We start from the raw sequence: 15,360 nt of genomic DNA, 5'->3' as shown, positions 1-15,360 counted from the left end.
TAATTTTTCTCCTGATTCCTCCGTAGTACTTCCTAACTTTGACACCACTTTTGTTTCATTTTTGACTGCTAGTATTTTAAACACTGGCTTCCCTGGTGGCTCAGAGGTTAAAGCGTTTAAACATTACGTATATATTTAAGGCCTTAAGGCTTCGAATAGTAAGTACCCTAAAGGTGAAAAGCCACTTTCTTCTGTAATTTGTGTTCGTTTTTCACTAATGCGTCAGGAAGAACACTTCACTGTTGATGGGGGGCCGGGGGGAAGGACACAGATGATGATCCGAGCTGTTTTTAATCGTAATATAATTGATCTCTTAAACTAGTCTGAGAATGAGGCGAAACTAACTTTCACATTGGAAACACCCTTCAGAGATCTACAGGCAGAATGAACCCGCCTCCACGCTGTTTAGAGCAGCTGTCTCAGGAACCCTCCCTTCCTTAGAATGTGGGAGAGGTTCGGTGGGGCGGCAGCTGCAAGGAATCTTCCCCGTTCCTCGTGCAAATGATCTTCCCGCCCTACACTCCCTTCCGAGGGGAAGGTGGCAGCTGTCAGGGCATCCCAGTGGTAATCTCTTCTCGAGTCTCTGCCGAGCGCGGCGGGCGGGCAGCAGCTGAAAGCTGTCAGAGGTGGGGACTCTGTGCTCCCCTTAGACAAGGGCAGCAGCCTTGCTGGCTCCGGCGCTGCCACCTCTCTGGCTCGTAGCGGTCCCTCAGGTGTCCTTCTCCAAGAAGACACCTTGGCAACGAGGGGCGGGTTCCCTCCGCGCCAGGAGACCCTACGGTAACTTAACAACGGAAGGAGCGTAGGAATCGCCGCCTGGGCACTCGCCAAAGCACCTTCACAGATCGGGGAGTGGAAGGTGGGGGAAGAGTGGGCTTCTGAAAAGAAAGGTCTTTTCTGGCCGGCCTAAGGATACACCTGGAGCTACCTGCGCGGCGCGCCCGCCCGTCCTCACGGGCGGTCCTGGAGCGAGCCCGCGCCCGGGTCCCGCCGGCCCCCGGGGGCCGCCCTCGTTTCCCCACCCCGCCGCGCGGTCGCCTCCGCCGTCGCGCCCGCCCCACCGCCCCGCGCGCTCGCGCACGCGCACGCCGCGCCCGGCCGCCCTCGGCGCTGTCATGGCGGCGGGGAGCAGCTTCAGCGGGCACAGGGGTAGCGGCGCTAGCGGTGGCGGGGCGAGCTGTGGCAGTAGCATCCTCAGCGCCCGCGGCGGCCTCTGCAGCCGCACCCGTAGCGCCGGCAGCGGCTGTTTTTGCAAAGGCTGAGCGCAGGGGTGGGGCGGGCCAGGAAGCCATGGAGTTCTGTGCAGCCTCGGACTCCCGGGGAGCGGACTAGGGAAACTTGGAGGCTGCGGCCAGGTGCGCTGACCTCTCTCTCCTCCCTCCTCTCCTCGCCGCAGCCGCCGGGCCTCCCCCGCCCTTCTGGCCACTACACACCTTCCCGCCTCTCCCCGACGAGCCTCAGGTGCCCGCGAGGTGCTCCACTCCTCCCCCTGGGCCGAGCGTTAGAGTCATCGCCGCCCCCTTCCCCCGCCCTTTCCTGCCCTGGATCTCCGCCGCCACCTCCGTCTCGCGGCTGCCGGGCGGGGGGCGAGGACGAGCCCGCGGTGTCTGGGTGAGGGGCAACTTCCTACCTCGAGGGTCGCCTTGGGGCCCCTGCTCTCCTCCAGCCCCCCCCCTTTCCCGGCGACAGTTCTCTTTTCCGTGCACCTGTGAGGAGAGGTTGCCCTGCGCCGGGAACCTGCGAGGGTGTGGGGGAGGAGGGAACCTGGTCCCGGGCCTCCGGCTCCCGCCTGCGCTCGGAACCCCGCGCCTCGAGCCGCGGGGACGCGGGTGGCTGGAAGCGGGGTGCTCGGAGGAACTGCCTCGACGGACAGCAACTACTCCCCTCTCTCCTCAAAAACCCTACAAGAAAACCGAGCCCCTTTAACATTGATCTGATCTTCCAATAGGGTTTGGCGTTATTGTCAGCCTCCGGGAGAGAGATTGGACAAACATTCTCCAGAATCAGCAGGGCGACGCCAAGGACTTTCCACACCAACTGCTCTTGGGGTTTGTCCACAGCTCGGAAGAGTGACCCTTTCCGTTTTGCGTGGCGTCCGTGTGCTTATTACTAGTGCGGCGACTGGGTCCCGGCGTGACTCCGAGTTGTCCTTTCCCGTGAACTCGCCATGGCCAGTGAAGACAATAATGTCCCATCCCCGCCACCAACAGGTGACGACGGGGGAGGTGGGGGGAAAGGAGAAGAAGCCCCTGCCGAAGGGGGTGTCTTGTCCCTGACCCCAGGACTCCCCATCAGGGGTATCAGAATGAAATTTGCCGTGCTGACGGGCTTGGTTGAAGTTGGAGAAGTATCCAACAGGGATATTGTAGAAACTATCTTTAACCTGGTAAGTAGATCTCTGTTTTATCAGCGTATCTTCTCAGTGGGTTGGAGAACAAGACCTTAGAACTGAAGGCCATGTGCTTCACTCAGGCTGGTGATAGAAACAAAATTCTGCTGACCTAAGTTAATCACTTTCTGATATTTTTCAGCTTAAGGGGAATTATGTAAATTTACACCTTCCAGGTTTTGTGAAAGTGAGCAGGTCACTTTGGTCCCAAGAAAGTAATTGTTACTATGGAAGTATTATGGAGGACTCCTGTGGAGGAGTTTTATTCTATAATTTTTTTTTTCTCCTCTTGGGATGTATATCTAAGTGTGCATTTCTCTTCGACATTTTAAATGAGTTCTTGTGCCCTTTTTTTTGGACTTGAGAAATAATGTAAAGGGTAGTTCTACCTGCTCTTTTTTGAGTGAGTTATGTTTTGCCATAAATTTTGAACAAAAAATTCTTGTTCACAGGGCTGATGAAAGATTAATTTGCTGCAAAGTTAGCATCTATATTTAATTTCTATTAGTTTTATTTTTGGACATAAGGAACAAAAGTCAAATTTTGGAATGAAATTTGGGGTTACATCTTTTGAAAGTTGAGTGGCAGTTTAAAAAGAGGATCGCAGCAGAAGTAGTATGATCTTTATTTCTCTTGTGAATTCATGTCTATCAGCAAAGCATATTTGGGCATTGGAAGTTGCTGGTTATCTTACTATGAGCTACTGAATGTTATTTTTAAAAGGTGGATATGCCCTACTTCCCTTTTCCTGTAGTCATAGAAATAGTTTTCATTTCTAATGGGGACTTTTTAGATTTCTTTATTTCAAACTGTTGCCTGTCAATGTACAATAAATTTGGCTTTGATATTTCCCCTTCTTCCACCTACTCACCTGTGTTACAAGATAATGGAAGGGAACAAGTATGAATGTGCAGTAGTTGAATAACTGTTTAGCCCCTTTCCCCTTTGCCTCTATATTTTCAAGGTTAGGTTTGTTTTATTCAGGGCAGTTAATTATTTCCTTCACTAGACCTTTACTAATAGACTAGTTACCTGTGGTACAATTTCTAGAATGTGGTAAAATTTCTAACTAGATGAAATTCACTTACCTGTGGAACATGAGACTTTGAACAATAGAATATTTCTCTAGCAGTTTCTTGTGTTGGGAGTTTATATGCAAAGACGTACATGTACACACTTTAAAGTAGGTATATTGTGGAAATACTGAGATGTACACAAAAATAGAACAGTGTAATAAGTTCTGGTGTCTATTATCCAGTTTCAACAGTTAAAAATGTTTTGGGAATCTTGCGCATATGTGGACTTTCACAGTTTGTGAATCTGAGGAAGATAAATGGCAAGTTGATGTATTCTTTTATCTCAAGATAGACTTGAGAACTTTGCTTCTCGATTTTTCTTTTTTTTTCTTTTTCTAAACCTCATGTTTCTTGGATGTTAAAGAAAAATCTGTGATAGTGATACAGTCCATCATTAATTGTTTGTGTGTGAAACACCACATTCCTCTGGCAGAGGAGGATTACAACTCCTCTGTTTGAATGCCCTTTGTGGAGATGGATGACGAAACATGAGTAACTTGCATTTTATCATTAAGGAAAGCCCAAATTCTGTAGTAATAGTTTATATGCTGCCTAGAATTCTAGACCTGGGTATAGATTTTAAGGTGATTGGTTAAGTCTTTTATAGCTGTCTGTGGGGCAGCAGGTGTCTGGGTAAAAGGAGAGGAAAAATCTGTTCAATTACACCTCCTCTTCACCACCATTCTCTTCTCATGTAGAGCAGAGAAAGTTGCTGAGAGGATCAGATTAGTTCTTTTCTTCTGTTCTTCCTTACAAGACTTCATGCTCCTACCCGAGTATCAGGCGTCTTGGCCAGTCCTTTGAAAGTCTCGGAAACTGAAAATGTTAGGAATCTGGTAAGCTAGCCCGTTTCAATGCTGTTAGGACTGCTGCACTTAAATATTTTCTATAGTTATCAGCCTTTGTCTCCATTCTACTCAAAGAAGGAAGTTGTATTAACTAATAATAGGTGCGATAAAAAAAAAAGTTACTGCAGTTTAGTACCAGCTAGGCAATGGGCCAGGTGCTTTACAAGTGTTTTTAAATTCTTTCCTCAAGTCTTTAACACATGGAGCTTATTTTATAGATGAGGAAAGGGAGAGCCTGACAGGTGAAGCAGATTGGTGATTCTTTTTTTTTTTTTTTTTTAGATTGGTGATTCTTAGAATGATGAACCTTCTAGGAATACATCTGTTTCTTGAGTTGATGTAGAGTTGTTTGCTTTCCTGAGCAGATATTTATAGCACAGGCATAGCTTTCCCCAGCCTGAGGACAGAACAATCATTGGTCTGCTAAAGGTGAATAGTGAAACTTTGTTCACATTTCATTTCTTCTTATTCAAATAGCTTTCAAAAAACTGCTTAGAAAAGACCTAAAAAGTAAAAAAAAAATTTCAGGTTCAGTCAGGTTTTTCAATCAGAATGTAGATGTAGAAGGTTGATTATTAGCTTTTTTTTTTTTTTTTTTTTTACAGTCAGTATGTTGGATTAAAAATTTTTTAATTGTGAAAAATAGCATACAAAAGAATGTCTTAAATGTATAAGTAATGAGATATTATAACAATATAAGCCCCGTGAAACTTCCATCTAACTTAAAGAATCAGCATGTTGCCAGTATCACTGAATCCTTATGCAAGCACCTCCTTTATCCTTCCTTCACTGGAGTTTTTGTTAGTAAGTTTATATAGCTTTTGTAACTTTTTCCTATTTTTCAGACATTTTATTAAAATAGCTTATATTCTACCTATTCTTTCTAAATAATTACATGTTAGTTTCTTTAAACCATAAAGTTTGTACTGTTAAAATTAAACAACCTCCCCTCCATGAGAGTTGTCCAGAGAGGTGGTAGAGCTATATAACTCTTGAGGTCTTTACAGAGTGTTGTCCCCATCTTTGCTAATGTAGCTTGACCTTACACTATTAAAAATTTCTTTGAAATTTGCCACCCTTTTTGTAATTTCTTTTGAGAATCTTTGTAGGTAAGTTTTGATTAATAGTGCACCTGTGTATTCACGTGTTTCAAACTTGTGGTTTTACATTTTTCTTGTCACAATGTAAAAACATTTTGTCTCCATCTGTATACTAAAGTAATTTGTCAAACTTTTGGACCCAGAGTAATTAATGTTTTGGCATTTTTCTGGAACTTGCTGCTGAGTTTAAGGCTTCCACCAAGTATTTATAGGTAGTCAGTGTTATTTATCAATTTTTTTAGTCAGTGCTATTTAAAAGAATCATGTTTTCCATGGGATAGTGACAAATACACATTTTCATGACTTTTTTTCCTTTACACTTAACTGTACCATTTTATTTAAATGTTAAAGCTTCCAAGATTTCCTAGGCAGTTCAGTGGTTAGGACTCAGCACTTGCTTGCCATGACTTGGGTTCAATCACTGGTCAGGGAACTAAGGTCCTGCAAACTGTGTGGTGAGTGTGGCCAAAAAAAAAATTAAAACTTATTAGGTGGAATATAGTTCTTTATTACAAAGTATGTGGCATTTGATACAGGTTCTGCAAAATATTAATGCTGCAAACCTTGATACATACAGTCGCTGGGCAGATCCTACGGAGGCTGCATTTGTATTGACTGCGAAGAGTGTGCTTGTGGGGCAGCCGCCGCTCCATCGTAGCTGACTGTCGTCCTGCAGTAACGTGGGCCCAGTGATGGGTGACCCTTTTGATTTTTCAAGAAGAACTGGAGATCTAGATTGAAAAACGTTTACAATATCAAATTATTAAAAAATATTTCGTGGGACGCATGAAATTGCAGGCAGTTTCTTTTCAAGCTTTTATCTAAACCTTTATTAGAAAGGTAATTATGCATTGTGTTTCTATTTTGATGTGCGTATCTAGAATTATTTCCTCCTTAATACCTGAAACCTGACATAATTTAAGGGTTAAGAGTAATCTATTCTAATAGAAACATGGTTGTTAATGGGCTTCTCCTCCATGTTAGTCTGTACTTCATGTTGTAGTAGAAGACTCAAACTGGTTTAAACACAGTAAAAAGGATTTATAGGCTCATTTATCTGGAAGTCTAAAGGTAGGGCAAGTTATATAGTAACAGTAATATTAAAGACCAGTTTCTTTCTGTTGCTCTTTCCCTTTCTGTGATGTCAGCTTTAGTCCGTTGCTGTTCCCCTCACGGTGGTAGGATGGTTGCCAGTGGTCCTTGGGGCCCTGTGTATTCTTGTTCAGGTCGCTTGGAAGAGAGCACCTGTCCTCACATTCCGAACAAGAGCCCTGACTGGACCACTGAAGCAGTGCCTGTGGCCATTGGAATGTGCTGATTGGCTTAAGCAAATCATGGCCAACTGCTTTATGCTTTACCTAAGGATCCAGTCAATTTCCTTTAAAGTATTTGGGCTGTTTGGGGAGGGATGGATACACAAAGATCTGGGTAAAGCATTCAAAGTGTGAATGGATGCTGGATAGGCAACCAGTAATGCCTATTACTCTCCTTTACAAATGCATAACAATAAGCAGGATTTCCCTGGTGGCTCAGACAGTAAAGAATCTGGTTGTAATGCAGGAGACTCAGGTTTGCTCCCTGGGTTGGAAAGATCCCATGGAGAAGGGCTACCCACTGCAGTATTCTTGCCTGGAGAATTCTATGCACAGAGAAGCCAGGCAGGCTGAAGTCCATGGGGTATCAAAGAATGGAACATGACCGAGCAACTGAATAGTAATGTAAAAGATATTTGTGTAAAGAGAAAAAAAAAATTGCTGACTTAACCCCCTGTCGTGATCTTGAGCAAGTTTTTTTAACCTCTTTGTGCCTTGGTTCCCCCAGCTCTGTAATGGGGAAACTATATTATAGCAAGAATTAAATGAGTAAATACTCACTCAGTTATGCTCGACTGTTTGTGACCCCCATGAACTGCAGCCCACCAGGCTCGTCTGCCCATGGGATTTTCCAGGCAAGGATAATGGAGTGGTTTGCCATTTCCTTCTCCAGGGTATCTTTCCAACCCAGGGATCGAACCTGAATCTCCTGCACTGCAGGTAGATTTCTTTTCTGACTGAGCTACCAGGGAAGCCCTTACAAAACACTTAAAATAGTGTGTGGCACATTAAGTACAAATTTGTAATTTTAGATAGGTAAAATCATCATATTCCAACCTTATCTTACCATTTTGTCATTGCCACTTTTAGACGTGTGTGATTGCGTGTGTGCTAAGTTGCTTCAGTTGTGTCTGATTCTTTGTGACCCTATGGACTGTAGCCCACCAAGCCCCTCTATCCATGGGATTCTTCAGGCAGGAATACTGGAGTGGGTTGTCATGACCTTCTCCAGGGGATCTTCCCAACCAGGGATTGAACCTGTGTCTTTTACATCTCCTGCATTGGCAGGCGGTTTCTTTAGAGGTGACTTGATTTTAAACATCTTTATTGAAGTATAATTTATGTACCATACAATTCCCTTGTTTTAAGTGTATATAGTTCAGTGATTTTTAGTAAGTTTCCAGAGTTGTACAAGCATTACCACAATCTAACTTTGGAATATTTATATCCTGTGTTCAAGGCATTTTATAGGTTTAGCTCTTATATTTAGCCCTATGATTTATTTTGAGTTAATTTTTGTATAATGTGAAAGAAATGTAAGATAGGGGTCTAAATTCATCTTTTTGTTTCACTGCCATTTGGTGAAAAGGCTGTTCTTTTTTTTTTTTTTTTTTAAATAACTTAAATTAATTTTATATCCTACACAGATATATTTAAAAGTTTGTATCTCATGCTTTCTTATTAGATGTCCACAGGACATTTAGAAAAACTGGCCAAAAGATAAATATTACTAATTTTCAAAAAGTAAAATTCTTTTATTTTGTGTGTGATTCAGTTATACATATGCACATAAATTTTTGAAATTATTTTCCATTGTCAGTTTTTACACAATAATGACTGTAGTTCCCTGTGCTGTATACGGTGAAACTTTGTTGCATATCTGTTTTTTAAAATTAGAAATCTTGCATTCTGTTCTTACTAAGTTGAACAAGTGGAATCAAAATGTTGATCCTTTTGCATTAAATTGCCTTGGCATCTTTGTCAAAAATCAGTTGATCATAACTGTAAGGATTTATCTGAACTCTTAATTTTTTTCCATTGTTCTAAAGGTCAGTTCTTACATTAATACCAAACCATCTTGATTACTATAACTTGTAGTAAGCTTTCAAAAATAGGGCTGTATGTCCTTTTTGTTTTTCTTTTCTGAGATTGTTGGCTATTCTAGGTCCTTTGTATTTCCATATGACTTGTAGGATGGACTCAATCAATTTCTGTTAAAAAAAAAAAAAAAAAGGAATGTATTCATTTATTTAGGTCTTCATTTCTTTCATCAATGTTTTGTATATGAGGAGATGAATTATTTTTGAATATATATATATATATATTTGTTTGTTTGCTGCTATTAAAATGTTCCTGTAGGCATCTTTGTGCGTTGAAATTTCCAGCAGAGGAGTAAATAGTTTAAAGTATATGAACATTTATATAGCTCATGAGTAGATATTGTTAGCTTGTCTATTAATGTTGAAAATTTTTTAAAAGAGATATGGGTGTGTTGGTGCATTTAATAACATAGTTTCTTAGAAATGATAAAATTGATAAGTTAAGCCCCTGCAGATATACAGTCTTGTTTCTGTTTTGAATAGGTCCATTTTGAACTGGGAAATCATTTAGGAACTGAAAAAGTCAGAGTGTTTTTTTGTTGTTTCATAGAAAGGGAAACTAAGTTTTTTGTTTCTCATACTGACTTAGCTGAACTAATCAAATACATTTAATTTTTATATTACATATTACCTCTTTTCATATATAGCTTTTTTAAAATATTTATAATGCTTTTTTATGTTTGCAAGAAAAATGTCCAGAATACATTTAGTTTTATAGTACTTATTTTAGGTACAGAATAAATTGTTTATCTTTGTACCTCCAGAACTTCTCACCGTGTTTCTTGGTACTTTAAAAGTGTTTGTTAAATGGATGTGTCTTAATCTCCTCATTAAATAAATTACATTCATTATGAAGTCTAGTATCTTTTATTCTTTTCTGCAACAGGTAAAACCTTAATGTATATTTCTTTTATTGTTGTTCTTCAGTTGCTCAGTTGTGTCCAACTCTCTGTGACCCCATGGACTGCAGCACGCCAGACTTCCCTGTCCCTCAGAGTCTCCCTGAGTTTGATCAAACTCATGTCCATTGAATCAGTGATGCCATCTTATCCTCTGTCATCCACTTTTCCTACTGCTTTCCATCTTTCCCAGCATCAGGGTCTTTTCCAGTAAGTCAGCTGTTCACATCAGGTGGTCATAGTATTGAAGTTTCAGCTTCAGCATCAGTCCTTCTGATGAAGGTTCAGGACTGATTTCGTTTAGGATTGATTTCTTTTATTATTTTCTGACTGTTTCTTATGATGATACTTGTCAAGCAGCTTGCATTTTTCATTATGTAATTTTGAGTTACATAACAGTATCTGTTTTACCCCTAAGAAGAGCAATTTCATTATTTTTAAAAGAGTCTATTATAACTTGCTCTTAAAGTAGATTTTTCCTTTTACTCTAGTAGTATTTCATTAGATATCACCTAACAGAATATGTAGTCAGACACCTACCTCTGAGTAAATTTCCAGTGAGTCTTTGGCTTAAAAGCTGTTGGGAAAAGAGATGCGGTAAAAAACAAAAGGAAATGGTACAAAGAAAAACACTGCTGAGAGTACACAAATTCTTTTTAATTGACTAATTTCATAAAACACTTTTGAGTTTTAGACTTTAAAACTTTTTTTTGATGTGTGTAAATCTGTTTTGAGTCTTCAAAAGATCTAATTGGATTTGTCCCAGAATAATATGTGATTGAAATGTGCTTTGTGAAGTAGAGAATTTCTTGTTGCTGGAGACTTTAGAAGATTGCATATTGGGGATATTATAGAGTAGATTCTTACTTTGGTTAGGAGATTAGACACCACATTATGTGACTATCTCATGTTCTTGCTCTGAGTTTTGTTGTCTGTATTACACCTGGGTTTTTGCATTTACTTCTTAGACTTCTCTTGATCAGACTAAGTAATTTGTGTTCTATAAAAATTAGTTTTAGAGGAGAGGGGCTGCATTTTCTCTATAGATTCTTACAGAAAGATGAAAAACTGAGGTCTCAATTAACTGCGTTTTGTTAGAGAGTTTTGCTTGAGATTATTGCTTGAGAACTGAAAAAGATTTTTTCCCTGCCTGATAAGATCTTTGTTCATGAATAATGACTTTAGTGTAGTACTTTTATTTATAAGCTACACTAAATCTCTTAAAGCTATGGCTTCTGATGAGGTATTTAGCTTTGTTGTTTCTAATGAAAGTATTTTTCTCATAAAGTAATATAAATATATTATTTCAAGTTCTATATAGTACCTAATTGAATCCAGTCTTTATCATATTTGGGCTTTACTATCTTGAATAAAAATAATCTTTATATCTTAGAGCTTATAAATACACACATACATATGTACAACTTTTTACACAGCACATTTTTTTTGAAAGTGTGGATTTGATGTTAATACATGAAACTTAAGTCAATCCTGATAGTAATACGATAATTAGTCTGTTTCAAATGGGATATCATATCTTTTCTAGAAACAAGAGTAGGCACCAGTGAGTTTTTTTGGTATCTAAAATGGAGAAAATATTAATTATTAAAGAAAATTATATAAAGATATTAGAAAGCTATTATTAACATTATCATCAGCCTGTTTTCTTAGATAACACAATTGTGAATTTAATAGATATCATATTTTACCATTACTGAAAATCTGACCCAAAGTATAGCTTTCTTCATGAATTCATTGTTTTAAATCAGGGGGGACTGTCTTTGCAGATCTTCACCTGTACTCACAGATTTTCAGGTACTTAATATTGTGGGAAAAGTGTTAGTACAGTCGACACTTGAACAACATGGGTTTGAACTGTGTGGATCCACTTATTTGTGGGCTTTTTTCAATAGTAAATATGATAGTACTCCACGATCCATGTTGGTTGAATTCAAGGATGTAGAGGAACCTCATATATGGAGGGCTGACTTCAAGTTATATGTGGATTTTGAACTTCATGGAGGATTGCCCCCCCCCCCACCCCCCGCCCCCCGCCCGGCCTGCCGCCAATCCTCGCATTGTTCAAGGGTCAACTGTAGTTCTTGTAATCATTAAACCAAGCACTATTTGCATTAAGGGAAAGTAGTTCTGTAAATTTTCATGTTTTCTTAAGATTTTTGTTGTATTGTGAAGGATTTCTCTTTCTTTTGGAAGAAATTACATGTGAACCAACATCACTTCCACGCTATACCTGCGTGTTCTATTGTTTAACAGTCCTGTAGGAAGTGATTCAAGGTGAAGATACAAGTTATAGCAGATTGGACTCTGCTGTTGTAATACTCACTTTATAAATGATGAAACAGAGGATAAGTAGCTTGCTTGCATCACTGGGCAAGTAATATTGCTGAGATTCAAACTCAGGGAATCTACAACTGAGTTCTAAACAGTAAGCCATGTATAGTGTATAATTGCAAAGAACCTTAAATGTGAAATAGTGACTTAAGGCATCTTTCAATCAAGTAATTGAATAGTTTCTGTTTAATCAGATTGTTTAAAACATGCCTAACATAGTCAAGATTTAGCTTGTGGTGTTTAGGGTTTGTTTTTCCCCTTTAAATCTAAAATGTGTATTAGGAAGGGGAGTTTTTAAGAAATGTGATATTAAAATTAAATGGAATTAATGACATAGTTTGCTTCCGTGGTGGCTCAGATGGATAGAATCTGCCCACAATGTGGGAGACCTGGGTTTGATCCCTGAGTCGGGAAGATCCCCTGGAGAAGGAAATGGCAACCCACTCCAGTATACTTGCCTGGAAAAATCCTATGAACGGAGGAGCCTGATGGGCTACAGTCCATGGGTTTGCAAAGAATCAGACATGACTGAGTGACTTCATAGTTAGGCGCCTTCACGGTGGCTTAGCAGTAAAGAATCCCCCTGCAATAAAGGAGATGTAGGAGACGCGGGTTCGATCCCAGGGTCAGAAAGATCTCCTGGAGAAGGAAATGGCAACCCAGTCCTGTATTCTTGCCTGGGAAATCCCATGGATAGAGGAGACTAGTGGGCTACAGTCCACGGTGTCACAAAAGAGTAGGACATGACTTAGCGACTAAACAACAACAATGCAAAATACTGGAGTCTTACTCTCACAGTCCATATTTAGCTAGTTAAGCCTGAAAATTGAAATGACCTTGAATACTCGTCTATAAAAAAGTGAAGTTTTTAATAATCTTTTTTGTCTTTTATATACTGACCACATCGAGCATATAATAGGAAGTTCAGTTCAGTTCAGTTCCTCAGTAGTGTCTCTTTGTGACCCCATGGACTGCAGCACGCCAGGCTTCCCTGTCCATCGACAACTACAGGAGTTTACTCAGACTCATGTCCATCGAGTTGGTGATGCCATTCAACCTCATCCTCTGTCGTCTCCTTCTCCTCCCGCCTTCTTTCCTTCCCAGCATCAGGGTCTTTTCCAATGAGTCAGTTCTTCGCATCAGGTGGCCAAAGAATTGGAGTTTCAGCTTCAACATCAGTCCTTCCAATGAACACCCAGGATGGATCTCCTTTAGGATGGACTGGTTGGATCTCCTGGCAGTCCAAGGGACTCTCAAGAGTCTTCTGCAACACCACAATTCAAAAGCATCAATTCTTCGGCGCTCAGCTTTCTTTATAGTCTTAACTTTCAGATCTATACCTGACCACTGGAAAAACCATACCTTTGACTAGACAGACCTTTGTTGTCAAAGTAATGTCTCTGTTTTTTAATACGTTGTGTAGGTTGGTCATAACTTTTTTTCCATGGAGCAAGCATCTCTTAATTTCATGGCTGCAGTCATGATCTGCAGTGATTTTGGAGCCCCCCAAAATAAAGTCTGTCACTGTTTCCATTGTTTCCCGTCTATTTGCCATGAAATGATGGGACCAGATGCCATGATCTTAGTTTTCTGAATGTTGAGTTTTAAGCCAACTTTTTCACTCTCCTCTTTCACTTCCATCAAGAGGCTCTATAGTTCCTCTTTGCTTTCTGCCATAAGGGTGGTGTCATCTGCATATCTGAGGTTATTAATATTTCTCCCGGCAGTCTTGATTCCAGCTTGTGCTTCATCCAGCCTGGCATTTTACATTATGTACTCTGCATATAAGTTAAATAAGCAGGGTGACAATATACAGCCTTGACTTACTCCTTTCCCGATTTGGAACCTGTCCATTGTTTCATATCCAGTTCTAACTATTGCTTCCTGACCTGCATACAGATTTCTCAGGAGGCAAGTCAGGTGGTCTGGTATTCCCACCTCTTTAAGAATGTCCCACAGTTTGTTGTGATCCACAGTCAAAGGCTTTGGCATAGTCAGTAAAGCAGAAGTGGATGTTTTTCTGGAACTCTCTTGCTTTTCTGATGATCCAACGGATTTTGGCAATTTGATCTCTGGTTTCTCTGCCTTTTCTAAATCCAGCTTGAACATCTGGAAGATCTTGGTTCACATACTGTTGAAGCCTGGCTTGGAGAATTTTGAGCAGTATGTTACTAGCATGTGAGATGAGTGCTATTATGCAGTAGTTTGAGCATTCTTTGGTATTGCCTTTCTTTGGGATTGCAGTGAAAACTGACCTTTTCCAGTCCTGTGGCCACTGCTGGGTTTTCCAAATTTGCTGGCATATTGAGTGCAGCACTTTCACAGCATCATTTTTGAGGATTTGAAATAGCTCAACTGGAATTCCATCACCTCCACTAGCTTTGTTCATAGTGATGCTTCCTAAGGCCCACTTGACTTTGCACTCCAGGATGTCTGGCTCTAGGTGAGTGATCACACCCTCCTGGTTATCTGGGTCATGGAGATCTGTTTTCTATAGTTGTTCTGTGTATTCTTGCCGCCTCTTCTTAATATCTCTGCTTGTTTTAGGTCCATACCATTTCTGTCCTTTATTGTGCCCATCTTTGCAAGGATAATGCTTTTATTAATCAGCTGTGTGTGTGCGCATTCCATGTGCTCTGTTATATCTGACTCTTTGTGACTCCGTGGACTGAAGCCTGTCAGGCTCCTCTCTCCATGAAATTTTTCAGGCGAGAATCCTGGAGTAGGTTGCCATTTCCCACTCCAGAGGATCTTCCCGACTGAGGGATGGAATCCCCCTTTCTGGAGTCTCCTGTGTTGCCAGGGGGATTTTTTTTTTTTTTTTTTTTTTTTTTTACTACTGTGCCACCTGGAAAGTGCTATTAATTGGTTACAGGAGAGAATACCAATTATTGTCTTTCCTATTGTGGAGATGTATTAATGGTCCTCTAGTATTCAGATAATCTTTTCAATTCAATTCAATTTCAATTCAAATCAATTCAAATTCAAATAATCAAATGCCAGTAGGCAATTCAAATAACTGGAAGTTGATTTGCTTCCATGGTATATTTACTGAATAAAATTCCCAAATTTAGAGGGCAGGTTATTTTCTTTTTTTTAGAGATTACAGTGTGAATTTAACTAGAGTTTATATTTAAATTTTCAAGTAAGATATCAAAGTCAAAGAATCAAAGTGAACAAGATTTTAATGTGAAACATTTTTACATATTGCTATTTTGACTAGATTTATTGCTATTTTTACTAAACTTATGATTTCATAATATGACACTGCTCTTGTGAAACAAGTAAATATCTATTTCCAGTGGGACTGATCCATTCATTCATTTAGTGAATATTTATAGGGCAGAAATAGTGTGCCAGGTATGGTATTGGGAATAGAAAACGAACAAGACAAACATAGACCTCGTCTTTATGGAGCTTAAAGTGTAAGTTCTTTATCCTCTAAGTACCGCATTTCTTCAACTGTTCTTATGTCCTTCAATTCATTTAGTTTTATTTTCTGA

The 15,360-nt window shown here is 40.2% G+C and overlaps 1 protein-coding gene across 2 annotated transcripts in view; it reads left to right on the top strand.

Moving 5' to 3' along the window:
- Positions 1–1,108: 1,108 nt before the first annotated feature.
- LRBA (LPS responsive beige-like anchor protein) overlaps positions 1,109–15,360 on the top strand; it is a 725,050-nt gene continuing 710,798 nt past the window's right edge. Inside the window, exons 1-2 of one of the 2 annotated variants that reach the window (XM_061142480.1) lie at positions 1,109–1,355; positions 1,949–2,386. In XM_061142480.1, coding sequence (XP_060998463.1) covers positions 2,168–2,386 — 219 coding nt within the window. In that variant the 5' untranslated portion in view covers positions 1,109–1,355; positions 1,949–2,167. Of the gene's footprint in view, positions 1,356–1,476; positions 1,612–1,948; positions 2,387–15,360 lie in introns of those variants that run through there. The other variant, XM_061142479.1, reaches the window with a different exon arrangement.

Source organism: Dama dama, chromosome 5 (genome assembly GCF_033118175.1).
Source record: "Dama dama isolate Ldn47 chromosome 5, ASM3311817v1, whole genome shotgun sequence".
Taxonomy (NCBI): domain Eukaryota; kingdom Metazoa; phylum Chordata; class Mammalia; order Artiodactyla; family Cervidae; genus Dama; species Dama dama.
Note: the sequence above shows the minus strand (reverse complement) of the source record. Positions and strands in the feature narration are given on the sequence as shown.